Source organism: Sebastes fasciatus, chromosome 1 (genome assembly GCF_043250625.1).
Source record: "Sebastes fasciatus isolate fSebFas1 chromosome 1, fSebFas1.pri, whole genome shotgun sequence".
Lineage (NCBI taxonomy): Eukaryota > Metazoa > Chordata > Actinopteri > Perciformes > Sebastidae > Sebastes > Sebastes fasciatus.
In genome coordinates, this window is record NC_133795.1 from 2013027 (window position 1) to 2027840 (window position 14814).

Sequence of the window (14814 nt, forward strand, 5' to 3'; positions counted from 1 at the left end):
TAACTAAATTCTTTGACATGTAGTTCTTAAAAAAAACATGTTTATTCCAGAGAGACTCTTGGGATAGCCTATTATTATTATTATAATTATTATTATTATTATTATAATAAACATCTTTTATCTGCAGCTCTACCAGTCATCACTCCGCAGCAGCAGGGGGCGCTGCTGTGACGCTATTGTGACGCTATTGTGACGCTGCTGCTGTTATAGGAACACGTGACACAACACGGAAGGTCCCTGGATGCTGTTAGAGAGTCAGAGAGGAGAACTTTGTTTTCATATTAAAGCTCAGTGTCTGCGATGACTCTGTAAAGAGTTGTTACCGGATAACCTGCAGGTCGCCCCGGTGTTAGAGGTGTTAGATTAGAGGAGATGATGTCGGAGGTGAACTGGACTGAGAGGATCTCTGCGTTCCTCCGCGGACCGACCCGGTTCCTCTCCAGAACAACAGCTGAAGCTCTGCTCGATGAGCTGCTGCGAGAGCTGCGAGACGACAGAGCCAGCTACACCGTCAAGGTAAAACAAGAACACTTACACTGTCAAGGTAAAACAAGAACACTTACACCGTCAAGGTAAAACAAGAACACTTACACCGTCAAGGTAAAACAAGAACACTTACACCGTCAAGTTAAAACAAGAACACTTACACCGTCAAGGTAAAACAAGAACACTTACACCGTCAAGGTAAAACAAGAACACTTACACCGTCAAGGTAAAACAAGAACACTTACACCGTCAAGGTAAAACAAGAACACTTACACCGTCAAGGTAAAACAAGAACACTTACACCGTCAAGGTAAAACAAGAACACTTACACCGTCAAGGTAAAACAAGAACACTTACACCGTCAAGGTAAAACAAGAACACTTACACCGTCAAGGTAAAACAAGAACACTTACACCGTCAAGGTAAAACAAGAACACTTACACTGTCAAGGTAAAACAAGAACACTTACACCGTCAAGGTAAAACAAGAACACTTACACTGTCAAGGTAAAACAAAGAAGAAGTGAAATGTACAATAAGTTAACCACCCATACTGATATAAACACCATCAGGAACCATCAGGAACCAGGAACCATGTCGCTCTGGTTCCATCTCCTCTAATACAAACACTGGATGGCTTTCTTTGACCTAAATGAGGTTTTAGACAGTCGGTCGCACAAAATAAACAATTTGAATTCAACTTAGGCGTCGGGACATCTTTCACTGTTTTCTAAAATGATGGTATATAAATTAAAGGGACTGTTTGTAACTTTCAGAAATGTCTTGTTAACAGCGACACCTGTGTCCGTTAAGTCAACTAAAGTCAGCGTCCTGTTGCTGGCGCTTGTGCTCGCTCTACATAGACATGAAGGAGCATCACTCAACACAGTGAGGAGACACACGTCAGCTAAAAGCACAATATCACTCTATATTTCAGCTGCTTGGCAGTAATGTTAGCTGACCAGACCAAGGTCTCTCCATGAATCAATGCTGATCCTAGTGTTGGCTTTTCCCGCCTCAGCCTCCCGACCGCGGCCGGAGGGAACGGGGGAGACACCGGAGTTTTGGTCGGAGACGATAACGTTTCTCTCTGCGGAGCCCCGTCACTTCACAAGACACGGGAAACCTCTGTTGGTCTGGAGGAGCTGCAGCAGTTATTTCTGCACAAACGTCCACTGAACATTCACTAGATATCCTCAGAGCTAAACTGACTCTTCTGCAGTGTGGAGTGAGCAGCATGCACGTGAGAGGTGGAGCGAGAACGCTGTGTGAGTGAAGGCAAGCAGGCAGAGGAGCGGTCTGAACAGCGTAGCCACACGCGAGCGCGCATGGGAAACCGACCCGGTAGATTTATACGAGCCAGTGTTCGGTTTGTCCGTTCTGGGCTACTGTAGAAACATGGCGGACTCCGTGAAGTGGACCCGCTCCATGTGTAGATATAAACCGCTCATTCTTAAGTAAAGAAAAACCACGATTCTTAGTTTCAGGTGATTAAACTCTAATGAAAACATAGATATGAATATTATATTTCTGCTTATAGATCCCCTGAAATGTAACACACTGTTCCTTTACTGTGATCCTAACTAGTGTTTCTGGTCTCTAGTATTGTGATGGCTCCTTAATTCTTACATTTCCCCCCCTCAGGTCCTCCTGTTGTCCCCACTGTGTGAGTACCCGACTCTGCTGTGTCCCTCAGACTCGGTGGGCGAGGAGACGGCCCTGGAGCTCATGTCAGTGTTCGACCAGTGCCCTCCCAAGTCTGTCCAGTTTCGCTGTCACCTCCTCCTGGCCCTGACCTCCGTGCTGGTCTGCACCTCCTGCGTGAGCAGCCGCTCCCGTGCATCTCAAGACTTCCTGGACCTGCTCCTTCAGATAGCCCAGGACACCGGCGACCTCCAGGGCGACGGCGCTCTCCGCTCGTTACGGGCCACGGCTTGTGACTGCCTTCGGGAGGTGGAGGCCTGCTCTCCGGGCCTTCTCTCCCAGCGCCTCGAGCTCTTGGGCGGGCTCCGGCAACAAGAGACCTCCCGGCTCCACCAGGCCTACGCAGGACTCCACACTCTGGTGCTGAGGAACGCCGTGTATCAGCTCACACAGGAAACGGGAGCTGGTGCTGAGCATCTGAAGGCTCTTCTGGGAGGAAACACGTCAGTTGCATGGGAGGCAGAGCTGGACTCATGCCTGATGAATAACAAAGACTCAGCCGTACTGTCTTCTCTCATCCTGGGACCCATGGGTACAGTGCCCACCCTCCAGACTGGACCGGACTGTAAGGAGCTGCGATCGGTCCTGTCGTCCCTCCTGGAGGAGTCCTACCTCCTCACTCCTCTGTGTCAGGCTGCGCTGCTACATAGACTGGTTGAGGTGGTTGCCATGGTGCCCGGTGTCCCTCCAGCCGTATTCAGAGCTCAGCTGCTGCGACTGCTCGGCACGAGCGAGGTTTGTGTGGAATGGAAGTCGTCTCTGACGCGTTTTACTCACTTGTTGATGCTTACCAGCATTTTTTTTGTGTTTATGTCATAAAAGCGGTCGGTTCACCCCAATTAAAGATCTCTTAACTTCTCCAGTAGTACTGGGTTTCCACCGAAAGTCCCGGGACTTTTAGTTCCTGGAACTACTTTTCCACCGCGGTCTTAAGACCTGCAAAGATTAGGCAAGTTGACGTATGAAAGAGCTGCTGGTATTCAAAATGTACCTTAAAGAGAGAATTGTCAAGTATTTAATCCTCTTATCAACATGGGAGTGGGCAAATATGTTTTCTTTATGCAAATGTATGTATATATTTATTATTGGAAATCAATGAACACAAAACAATGACAGATATTGTCCAGAAACCCTCACAGGTACTGCATTTAGCATAAAACAATATGCTCCAATCATAACATGGCAAACTGCAGCCCAACAGGCAACAACAGCTGTCAGTGTGTCAGTGTGCTGTCTTGACTATGACTTGCCCCAAACTGCATGTGATTATCATAAAGTGGGCATGTCTGTAAAGGGGAGACTCGTGGGTACCCATAGAACCCATTTACATTCACTGATCTGGAGGTCAGAGGTCAAGGGACCCCTTTGAAAATGGCCATATCAGTTTTTCTTCGCCAAAATTTAGCATAAGTTTGGAGCGTTATTTAACCTCCTTCACGACAAGCTAGCATGACATGGTTGGTACCGATGGATTCATCAGGTTCTCTAGTGAGTATCTTCACTCTAGCTTTAAAAGTGAGCCCGCTACAACCTCCAAAAGATGTTTGGTGCCATCAATGTCAGACTAGTTTGTCATGAAGGTAGTCCTTTAAGGTTCATTTAGAACAGATAAAAATGTGTGATTTATTTGCGATTAAGTATTTGAATCAATTGTCAGCCCTAAACATACACACACACATAAGCAGCTTTAAGTTAACCTATACAGTTTTGACATAATGACACAGTTCCTCTTTGTTCACCTCCTTCCAGGTTTGCCTCCTTCACGCCACCCTGCTGATGAAGAGCGCGTTCACGGACAGCCTGTTCAGCGCCGAAGACGAAGCGTTCATCCTCCAGCGGCTGGTCGTGCTCTCCCAGCACCCGCTGCTGAGTACGCCCGAGAAGCTCTTCTACATGGACTGTATCCTGCACTTTCCCGAGAACCGGCCGATCGGCTGCGGCGACGGCGACGAGACCCTCCCCGTGCTGCTGACTCCACGGCTCGCCTCGGCTCTGGCGCCCACCGTGTTCAACGACAGCGCCACCATGCTGGCCCGGCTCAACCTGCTGTCTCTGGTCTACCTGGAGGAGGGGGAGGAAGGAGAGGAGGAGGAGGGCAGGGGGCTGGCCTTCCTCTACGAACACCTCACCTCGCTGCTACGCATTGTGGGAAACGGAGGCAGCCGAGAGATGGCGGTTACGTTCTTCAGAGCCGCCTTCCTCTTCCTCTCCTACTTCTGCCACGTGGAGCGCTTCTTCTACGGCCTGATGGAGAAGCTGTGTGAGCTCTACCTCCGCCACACCCACCTGGCTCCACACCTCATCAACCTGGCCGACCAGACCCAGGAGAAGCTCACCGAGTCCAGCTGGGCCGTGGAGTTCCTGAAGGCCCTCCAGGGAGTCATCACCGAGGCGCCGCTCGCCCAGCTCACCTTGCGGGACCTGAGCCGGCACCTCAAGGTGCTGGCTCGCGTGGCGGAGGAAGGCGAAATCCCCCAGCAGAGCACCCTCAGCTTCCTGTCCAGCATTACCACTCCGTCCTCCTCCTCTCTGTGCGTGAGTGGCGACTGGCGCCTGGGGAACAACCTGCTGGGGGTTTGCCGCCGCCTCCTCGTCCACCCCAGCCTGGACTCGCTGCTCGTCCCTCTGGCCGACATCCTGCAGCATCTCGCCTGCCGCTACGGAGACACCGACATCCAGGACCACGCCCGCCTCTACTACTCCCTCCTGACCACGCTGTCCGGGGAGAAGCTGGCCGGGGTTTTAGCGCAAGGTTCGACCGAGGGAGGGCGGCAGGTCAAGAAGCGATCGCTGTCCGGCATCATGGCCGACAGCGAGGGGCTGGTGAGCGTGCTGACCATTCACCAGACGGAGAGGACGATATTCAGGCTGATTGAGGCCCACTCCGAGCCACAAGGAGAAACAGGAAGTGACCTAAACCAGAATGAGACCTGCCCAGGAGGGGCGACCGCGGTATACAGAGCTCAGTTTGACGACCCGAGCTTCGCCTCAGAAATCACCTTAAACTACCAGCTGACTCGTACCGAAGCAGATGACTCCCGCTTCGATCAGCTCTTCAGCATCCGCCTCCACTTCACCCTCACAGACGACCACTACGAAGAGCTGGGCGACATCAGCGTCCCGTGTCTGTTCAGAGAGAGGCCGCCACCCGAGGTCGTGCTGAGACTGAAGCCCAGGCGGCCCTACCCGACCACCCTCCACGCCAGCGCCATCTTCACCACCGAGGACGGCCTCTCCTGGCTCACCGCGCTGCTGCACATCCATGTGTCTTTCCAGCAGGCCTTCCTGCCTCTGCCCGCGCCCCCGGCCTGGGGACGAGGCGGCAGACTGAGCTTGTTCGAGGGTTTATGGGATGAGATCAGCTCTGAAGGCGGCGGAGAGGACGCGGCCGACTGTGCGACCAGCCTGTTCTGCTGCCAGCTGAAGGAGGCAGCTCTGACGGCATTGGTGGAGAAACACTTCCTCCCCTTCCTCATATCGGATCCGTCCGATAAAGACGAGCTCAAAGTGCTCTTCTTCCTCCCACCGCAGTCTCACGTGCTGCTGAAGATCCGGTCGGAGGAGCCGGTCCACTTCAACATCGCCACGGATAACTGGCAGCTTCTGCGTCACATAAACTCGTATCTACTGACGATCACGTCCTCACAGGAAGACAGCTGACTGTGATGCAGCTTGTTTTTAAATGTTTTAAAATCATTTTTAACAAAATCACAACATTTTTTGTCAGCGCTTTAATAAATAATAAATAATAAATAATAAATCGCTGAAGACTGATTTGAAATAAAGTTAATGCACTTTAATTGTCTTGAACCTGAAATTAAACAAATGTGTGAAATGTTTTGTAATTTATTCACCAAATCCAGTCAGAACAACCTTATTGGTTCTAAATAAAAGACAAAATACATCATTTACTTGATGAATTCCTCAGGATCTCACTGATAGATGGCTCAACATAAGTTGTATTAACCCACCTAAATAAAAATAAGGCTTTACAAAATTAAAGTTAAACATTAAAAGGTACCTTGTGAAGTTTTTCTCAACACGTGATTCACATCCTGCTGTTGGTTTCACACCGCTCTGCTGGTCTACGGTTGTTGGTGATAACGTGCCAACAAAGGCAGTGAAGAAGAAGACTGCCAGACGGCAAACAGGGACGTAAACTATAAACTTTTCTTTCTTTAATAGCTTTGCAGAAAATATTTTTATCATGTTTGTTGAGCCTCCAAAATACACAGAATGCATTTTAGTGAGAATATAAACACCTTCTGTTGTGTTGTCCCCGGGGCGGCTTTAAATCTCATCTTGTGATGAATGTTGGTGAAAAATAACCAACTAAACTGATTTGATAAAGGAAAATAAATATTTGATAAAAGTGATGCCCAATTTGATATTTTCAATTTTAGAAAACCATCCTTAAGGTTCCAACTGTTTATATTCAACAACAGCAGTTGATTTAGGAACAAAAACAACTTTTTGTGCACTGAAGGCGAGGCACTATAGGCAAAAACATTTTTTCATACACTGGTCAATTTTGAGATTTTGGACTATTTTGCTTCCATAAAACGTCGTCTTTCAGTGGAAAAAACATCCAGATACACATTTAGGTGTTTATTTTACTACTTTGACTATTTGTGTCTGGAGATTTCTCCTAAATTCACCAAAAGTTAGCATTAGATAATGCCTCATTTGCATATTTAAACATAACATTTCAGAAAACTTAAATACTTGTCTTAACGTCAGTAATCAACTGGGTAAGTTTCATGCGGATATATATTAGTTAAATATTTTACCCCATTCACCTGTAGTGTCTTCAAAATGTAGGAAATTCTACAATCCATATCTTTAAAATGAGTTTTCTCTCAGACTGAGCCAGAAATCTCCACTTCAGCAGCTCTTACATCCACCAAACCTTCCAGTTTCATTCCTCTCTGTATTCTGAAGGTTTTTACAAAGGGGTTTATTCATATATCATTCATAGCCTGATTTATACAACATGTTATTCCTAAAAACATGGAGGAAATTGATTCTTTATGGCGGTATTTTCTGATTTATGGAGCAATAAAAAGAGATATCCAAAATCCCCTCAGTAAAAACCTTTGACTCTTAATATGTCAACAAAATGAAACAAAGATTTTGAACCTGACTTTATCCAATGTTCAGATTACTGTTCTGGAAATGTATGCAAATTAGCACAAAATCTAAAAAGATAATATTGCATATTTAAATTTACAATTTCAGAAAACTTGTAAATCAATAATAATTGCATTAATGTCAGTAATCAACTGGGGACATTTCGTGGTGACATCTTTTAGTTAAAATGTTTTAACCTTTTCACCTGTAGCATCTGCGACGGATGTTTGATATCAGCGATTCCAATCCATGTATGGATTTGTGCCTGTTCACATTTATGTCCATTATTAAGACTGTAGTTACTCAGCATCCACCATGAGTCCTTTATTCAGTCCAGTCCAGCGGTCCTTCAGTCAGAGAGGCCCTTGAAGTTGGGTTCTGCTGTGTAAGGAGGTAAGGAGGTCTTCTGGCTGAGAAGTTTGTCCATGATGGCGATCTCTGCGTCCCTCTTCTCCACCTGGTCTACGGGCGTCCAGGACATGTCGTGTTGAAGTTTGAACGCACCGATGAACGTGTGAGGACAACTCGGACCCCATTCCTTCAGAGGAGGAGACAAAGAAAGGTCGCTATGGTGAGATGTAGAGCTGCAACGATGAATCGATTAGTTGTTAAATTAATAGCCAATGAGTTTGATAATTGATTAATCTGTTTGAGTCATTTTTTAAGAACAAAAAAGAAATTTTCTGATTCCAGCTACTTATAACGTGATTATTTTCTGGTTTCTTTACTCCTCTGTGACAGTAAACTGAATATCTTTGAGTTGTGGACAAAACAAGACATTTGAGGATGTAATCTTGGGCTTTGGGAAACACTGATAGACATTTTTCATAATTTTCTAACATTTTATAGACCAAACAACCAATCGATTAATCGAGAAAATAATCTGCAGATTAATCATAAATGAAAATAATCGTTAGTTGCAGCCCTAGTGTGAAGTGCACTACTTACTCAAAGTCAAAAGACCCTTTTTTCCTTCTAGAAATCAGTTAACAAATCCACACTCCCTACCTAAAACATTTTTTGTTCAAGAGCAGAAATGATTTGTTGATAAAGAGTATTGTCAGATATTAATCAAACTATTTTGATAGTCAATTAATCATGGAATCATTTTTCAAGCAAAAATGCCTGAAATGAACAATTCCAGCTTCTGAATTTTAAGGATTTTCTTTGTCTTAAGTCAAAGTAAGATGACAAACTTTGGGTTCTGAATTGTTGGTCAGAGAAAACAAGTCATTTGACTTAACTTCTGCCTTTTGTAGTTGGCAATTTTTCACTAGTTTTTGACATTTTTTAAGACTAATCAAGACAATAAATCAGCAGAATAATAGATGAAAACAATGATGATTAAATAATCAGCAGCCAAATTATTTTTTTTATGTTTCCAACTTATAAAAAGGTTTAAAAGAATCTTGGTTCTGGGTTTATCTCTTCAGCTCCCTGTCTTGATTACAACTGATTAAATTCACTGGTGACCACTAGAAACCCTCTCCGGACCTGAAAAACATGCAACCAGTCAGATCCAACCTAACCTGCCTGCGTTTTGACCACATGCTCACTATCAGCTCCCTTCTGGGTTACATGACCTTTGAACACCAAACACATCCAACTGTCCCCATTAACATAGAAGCTTGCAGGCGTTTGGTTAGACATTCACGTGTTGTTTGAGGAACTCTCCCTCGAGGGGAAGTTAAGCAACAGGTTCTGTACTGGTGTGTTGCAACACTTCGTGTCCATGCAGGGTGACGTAACATTAAAGGGTAACTTCAGTATATTTCAACTTGGACCCTATCTTCCCTTGTTTTTGTGTCGAAATGTATGGATGACGGAACCTGCCAAAATCATAAATAAATGAATAAATGTCATTATATGTAGCAAAAACCTTAACCTGATCTGACAGCCCCTCATTTACATAATGAGGCATAAAGAAATGTGTAAAGAAAATACAGAAAAAATAATTTTGGGGTAATAAATCATGGGTGAAATGCAAAGGGAAAATCATAAATAAAAAAGTAAATGCATAAATACATACATTTAAAAATAAATATAAAATAAGTTAAAAAATAAATGCAAAAATAAATAATATAAAATTAATAAAAATAAATACTTAAATAAATAAAAGGGATCATTAAACAGTAGAGTAAATAAAGAAATACATAAGGGAATTAATAAAAAGATAAATAAACAAAGAAGCAAATTAAAACAGAAATGTCAATTTATGTCACATTTTATCAATTAATTAATGGCTACATTTATTTATTATATTATGTTTGCTACATTTAATTACATATTTATTTATTTATTTTGGCAGGCTTTGTCCTCCATATAGGTGTCTAACGGGTACAACCATTTTTTTAATTGATCCAGTATTGAGGGAGAACACTACTCCTCAAGTGTTTGTTTTTGCCACTGAAGGCTCAGATTGTTATTATAAATATCTGACAACATTATGGAAAGAACCCTACAGAGAAATAAAACCTTTTCTTTACCTTTCGCTTTCTGTTTTTTATTGTGTCATGTGACTTGTTGCCGGTGGAAACGTGAGTGGGAGTTAGAGAGAGGAGTGCCGGTGTTGTCAGAGTTTGTTGTGTTGGAGTACAGACAGCGTAGCTTAGTGTTATCTAAAAGATCTTCAATGTCATGGCTGAATATTCAGATGATTTTCACAATGTGGATGCAACGCAAGATTTTAAAACAAGACTTCTCCGAGACTGACACACAATGAAAACAGACGGGATCAAGTGAAAAGTGAAGAAAAAACTTTTAGGTCTTTTCCATAACGTTATAAAAACAACCTGAGCCTGTCAATTGCCAAAACAAGCACTTTGAGTGAACGTACTGTACATTGACGATGAGAAGTTGCCCCAAATGATGACATTAAAGTCTGTTTAGCGGCTGGCGGCTGCAGCGTTCTCCCTCAATACCGGACCAACTTCAAACATTGTTGTCCGAATTAGTCATTTAGACACAAAAACATGGGAAAACCGGTTGAAAGATACTGAAGCTACCCTTGAAAGGCAGCTGATCAATCTATCAGTATGCATCAGTATAATGCAGACCTTAGGAGAGATGATGGAGAAGTAGTTCTGTCCAGACGGCCGCTCGTAGAGGTAATACATGTTGCCTGGCTTCTTCACGATGTTACAGGCAGCGTGGTGGAGGTCAGCGTCTCTTTTAGCATCTTCTAAAACCTAGAAAAAGACAAGAAACATATGTGTACTGGACTGAAAGCATGTCTTCTGTTCTTATTTTCTTATCTGGTTCAAGAATTCATTTTTTGTCTTACGTCTTTTTTTCTATTTATTTATTTTATTTGACTGTTTATTTAGGAGGAACATCGACAAAACATATATTGTACCAGATATAGCTAAAAGTTCATTTTCATCTGTAGCCTCTGGGCAGAGGCCACGGCCCTTTTGCAAATAGGCTGTTGTTATACAGTACAGTAATATCAGGAGGAAAACATGTTTTTGCTTGCACTATGATCACATGAGCATGACCACTTTGGTATCTGGTCTCGATCACAATCCCCAAAAATCCATTTTGGATGGTTAAAACTTGCCTAGTAAATGTATACTGGTATGATCAGCTACAGTTAAGTAGTATTTTAAAAAGAAGCATTTGTGTATACCTACCATATTTACAACAGCAGCCCGTTCATTGTGTTTACTGGTGTTTTTGCTGCTTACCTTTCTCGCCTGTTCCTGTAAGTATCTGATCTGATCAGCAATGACTGTCAGTTTGTTACAAGCGTTGGCTTTAGTGAAATCATCTCCCTAAGAGACAGAGGTAAAAATAATTTAAGGCACGTTATATCCACAACAAGTGGTGTTGCTGTGTATAACTCGACAGTTTGAAATACATTTTTCTTTAAATAAATCTCAGTCCATATACCTTTTGTACTTGTGATGCCAGGGCCACCAGGTCCATGGGGTCTCCCACTCTGTTGGTCTGGTAGGAACTGACCAGTTCCAGCCCGCTGGGGGCGCTGCTGTGCTCAACCAGAGTCACTGCAAAAACCACACAAGCAGAGTTACATCACAGTTACTGTATATAACACATGTAACCGAATCATCAGGAGGAATGTTATCTCTAATGCAACTACAACTACTGTATTACTGCCGGTGCTGAAACTACTGCAACTGCTGTTACTATTAATAATGTCACAGTAGCTACTGTACTATCACTACAGCTGTTACTACTATGATTACATATAAACAAATCATTATTCATATATGTAACATTAGAGCTGCAACGATTAATTGATTAGTTGTCAACTATTAAATTAATCGCCAGTTACTGTTAATCGATTAACCGGTCATTCTTTAAGAAAAAGATTATCTGGTTCCAGCTCCTTAAATATGAATATCTTCTGGTTTCTTTACTCCTTTATGACAATAAACTCAATATTTCTGAGTTGTGGACAAATCAAGACATTTGAGGACGTCATCTTGGGCGTTTGGGAAACACTGATCGATACTTTGCACCATTTTCTGACATTTTTATAGACCAAACAACTGATCGATTAATTGAGAAAATAAACAGATTAATCGACAATGAAAATATACAGACTTTTTTTCTGCTTTTTTGGACATGTGTCAGACTTTTCTGCTGCCCTTTTTTCTGACATTTTTCGGTTTTCTGCGGCCTTTTTTCAGGCAATATTGTTTAATGCTAAATGCAGTACCTGTGAGGGTTTCTGGACAATATCTTTATTACTTTATAACTTTATACTTTATTGTCAGACAGGTCTGAAATTTGTTTTGCATAACAGCAGCTCCGTTTGCAACATCACAGAAAGTCATTGTTTTGTGTTGTTAATTGATTTACAATAATAAATATTTACATACATTTGCATAAAGCAGCATATTTGTCCACTCCCATGTTGATAAGAGTATTAAGTACTTGACAAATCTCCCTTTAAGGTTCATTTTGAACAGATAAAAATGTGCGATTAACTATGGACAATCATGTGATAAATCCCAATTAAATATTTTTAATCGATTGACAGCCCTAAACAACATATAAAATAAAATAAAATAAATAAATACATATATTTAAATAGTAATAAAAAAAATGTGCGATTAAATATTTTAATCTATTAACAGCCCTAGAACAAATACTTATTCATATATGGCATAGTGATGTAATGTACTGACTGTAATAATTTATGTATTAACACTAGAGTAATGTTAACTTAGTTTAACCAGCTCTTCCACCTCCATAAGCTTGGACAGTATTTCAGCAACAATGTAGCAACAACAAACCCGTTCATACTGCAGCAGCTACTCTGATACATTGTATTCAGTTACCATTAAGAGCAGATGACATAGTAACATAGTAACACACTGGTTTCCTGTGAGGAGGAGAGGTTTGATACAAAGTATCCATCAGGGCTCATTAGAGTTCTGTTTACCTGTGGTGGTTCTGTCGGGCTGGTTGGGGAGGCTGACCGTCCTGTCCATCTTGTCCATGTTGTCCTTGTTGTCTTCTATCAGTTTTAACTATAAACTCGTCTCTCAGGTGATTTTATCGAACCTTTCTGTCCACCTGCTGGTTTTGTAATCAGCTCATATTCAACCAATAATACCGAAGCCGGAGCGGGGTCCTAAATCTCCACCCCCGTTTTGCCTACTAGTGTGTCCTAATTTGTGCCTGTTTAAAAAAAACTTCGTAATAAAAAGCTTTATCAGAGCAATTAATTCATATTTTAAACATGCAAACCTTTCATAACACTTATCACTGAAATAAAATCTAATTATATCGTTTATTTTATATTCTATTCCCATAATTACTTGGATTTCTTTTCAGGCACATCAAAAGACGCCCACGATCATCAAAGAACATCTAAAGAAGAGGAGATGATTCACTGCTCAGAAACCAAACAAGCAGAAGTCGAGATATCGCCTCATAAAAACAGTTACTGGGCTACATTTGTCACATCAACACCTTCACACCTTCTATAACCTCACATAAACCCACAGAGATATAAAGTATACTAGATATAAGTCTTACAAAAGTCTTGTTTTGGAGTTTTCTGCCATTTCTTTACATGGTTTCCCCCATGATGCATTGCGCGCACACTTACACAAGCTTTGACCAACGTGGTGGGAGTAAAAATTATTTTCCCATTATATAAGTATATATATTTTATTCATTTGTAGATGACAACAGTAAAAGTGTTTAATACAGCCCTATACCGTGGTGGAAGAAGTATTCAGATCCTTTGTTTTTGGGTAGAAATGGAGCATAAATAAATAAAAAAAATCATAAATACATAAATTTAAAAACATATATAAAAGAAATAAAAAATAAATAAAAAAATAAATAATAAAAGATGAAAAAAATTAATCAAAATAAATACATAAATAAATAAAAGGTGTCATTAAACAGTAGAATAAATAAATAAGGGAATTAATACAAATATAAATAAATAAAGAAGCAAATCAAAACAGAAATGTCAATTTATGTCATAATTCATCATTTCATTAATGGCTACATTTATTTTTAATATTATTTTTGCTACATTTAATGACATATTTATTTATTTATTGAGTCATTCATTTATTTATTTATTTTATCTTGGCAGGCAACTTTTGAAATTGGTCCAGTATTGAGGGAGAACGCTACTCCTCAAGTGTTGTTTTTGCCACTGATTGTTATAATAAATGTCTGACAACATTATGAAAAGAACCCTACAGAGAAATAAAACCTTTTTATAGATGTAAATTGTTCCTTCTGCGAATCACATCCTGAAACTTGCTCTCATTTATTCTTGTCCTGTAAATTTACATGTGAATTGTGGAAAGATGTCAATAATTTTATACTTGTTAACATTTTCTCAGATTTTGCACTGTATACAAATATTATATTTGGTTGCTATGGTTACAGTGACAAAGACAGTAATGCATTTTTTTCTTATTCATTTAATTTGAATTCTCGCGAAATTGCATATTCACAAGTGTAAATTTACCCAAAAAAAGCCTAATTTCTTTGTATTTATGAAAGAAATGGATCTATATCTGTCAACAATTTCTGCCTCACAAAACAAAAAAGCAATGAAAACAATGAATATATAAAATATCTTTAAAGTTTTTGAGTGAAATTATTGTCATACTCTCGCGTGGTCTTTTTTTTATTATTATTTATTTATTTTTATTTTCTGATTGTGTTTTTATTTTATTTTATGTTGGTTTTGTTTCATTTCTGTTGTCCTTTTATGTTTGACACAGCTCTTTGTTTATGTTTTAGCAATGCTTCTTTTGTATGTAAATGTTTTTAATGTTTCCTGCTGTTACTATGGATACTGTCATTTTGAAATAATAATAAAAAATAAAAATAAAAAAAAAGTTGTTTTCCCGTTATACAAGTATATATTTTTAAAGTTTTTTGTTCATTTGTAGATGACAACAGTGAAAGTGTTTAATATAGCCCTATACAGTGGTGGAAGAAGTGTTCAGATCCTTTGTTTTTGGGTAGAAATGGAGTAAATATGAGT

At 40.9% G+C, this 14814-nt stretch overlaps 2 protein-coding genes across 2 annotated transcripts; one reads left to right on the plus strand and one right to left on the minus strand.

Annotated features, from left to right (window-relative positions):
* Nucleotides 1–208: 208 nt before the first annotated feature.
* On the plus strand, nucleotides 209–5941 carry ap5b1 (adaptor related protein complex 5 subunit beta 1). The gene is made up of 3 exons (XM_074634729.1): nucleotides 209–516; nucleotides 2130–2924; nucleotides 3939–5941. Exons 1-3 carry the CDS (start codon nucleotides 373–375, stop codon nucleotides 5847–5849), a joined length of 2850 nt encoding a protein of 949 aa, XP_074490830.1. The 5' UTR covers nucleotides 209–372; the 3' UTR covers nucleotides 5850–5941.
* A 22-nt stretch (nucleotides 5942–5963) lies between these two features.
* Nucleotides 5964–12912, minus strand: c1h1orf50 (chromosome 1 C1orf50 homolog). The gene is made up of 5 exons (XM_074634857.1): nucleotides 12733–12912; nucleotides 11211–11326; nucleotides 11006–11092; nucleotides 10376–10507; nucleotides 5964–7857 (listed from the first exon to the last, which is right to left on the minus strand). The coding sequence occupies exons 1-5, from the start codon at nucleotides 12788–12790 to the stop codon at nucleotides 7669–7671; spliced, it is 582 nt and encodes a 193-aa protein (XP_074490958.1). The 5' UTR covers nucleotides 12791–12912; the 3' UTR covers nucleotides 5964–7668.
* Nucleotides 12913–14814: the final 1902 nt, after the last annotated feature.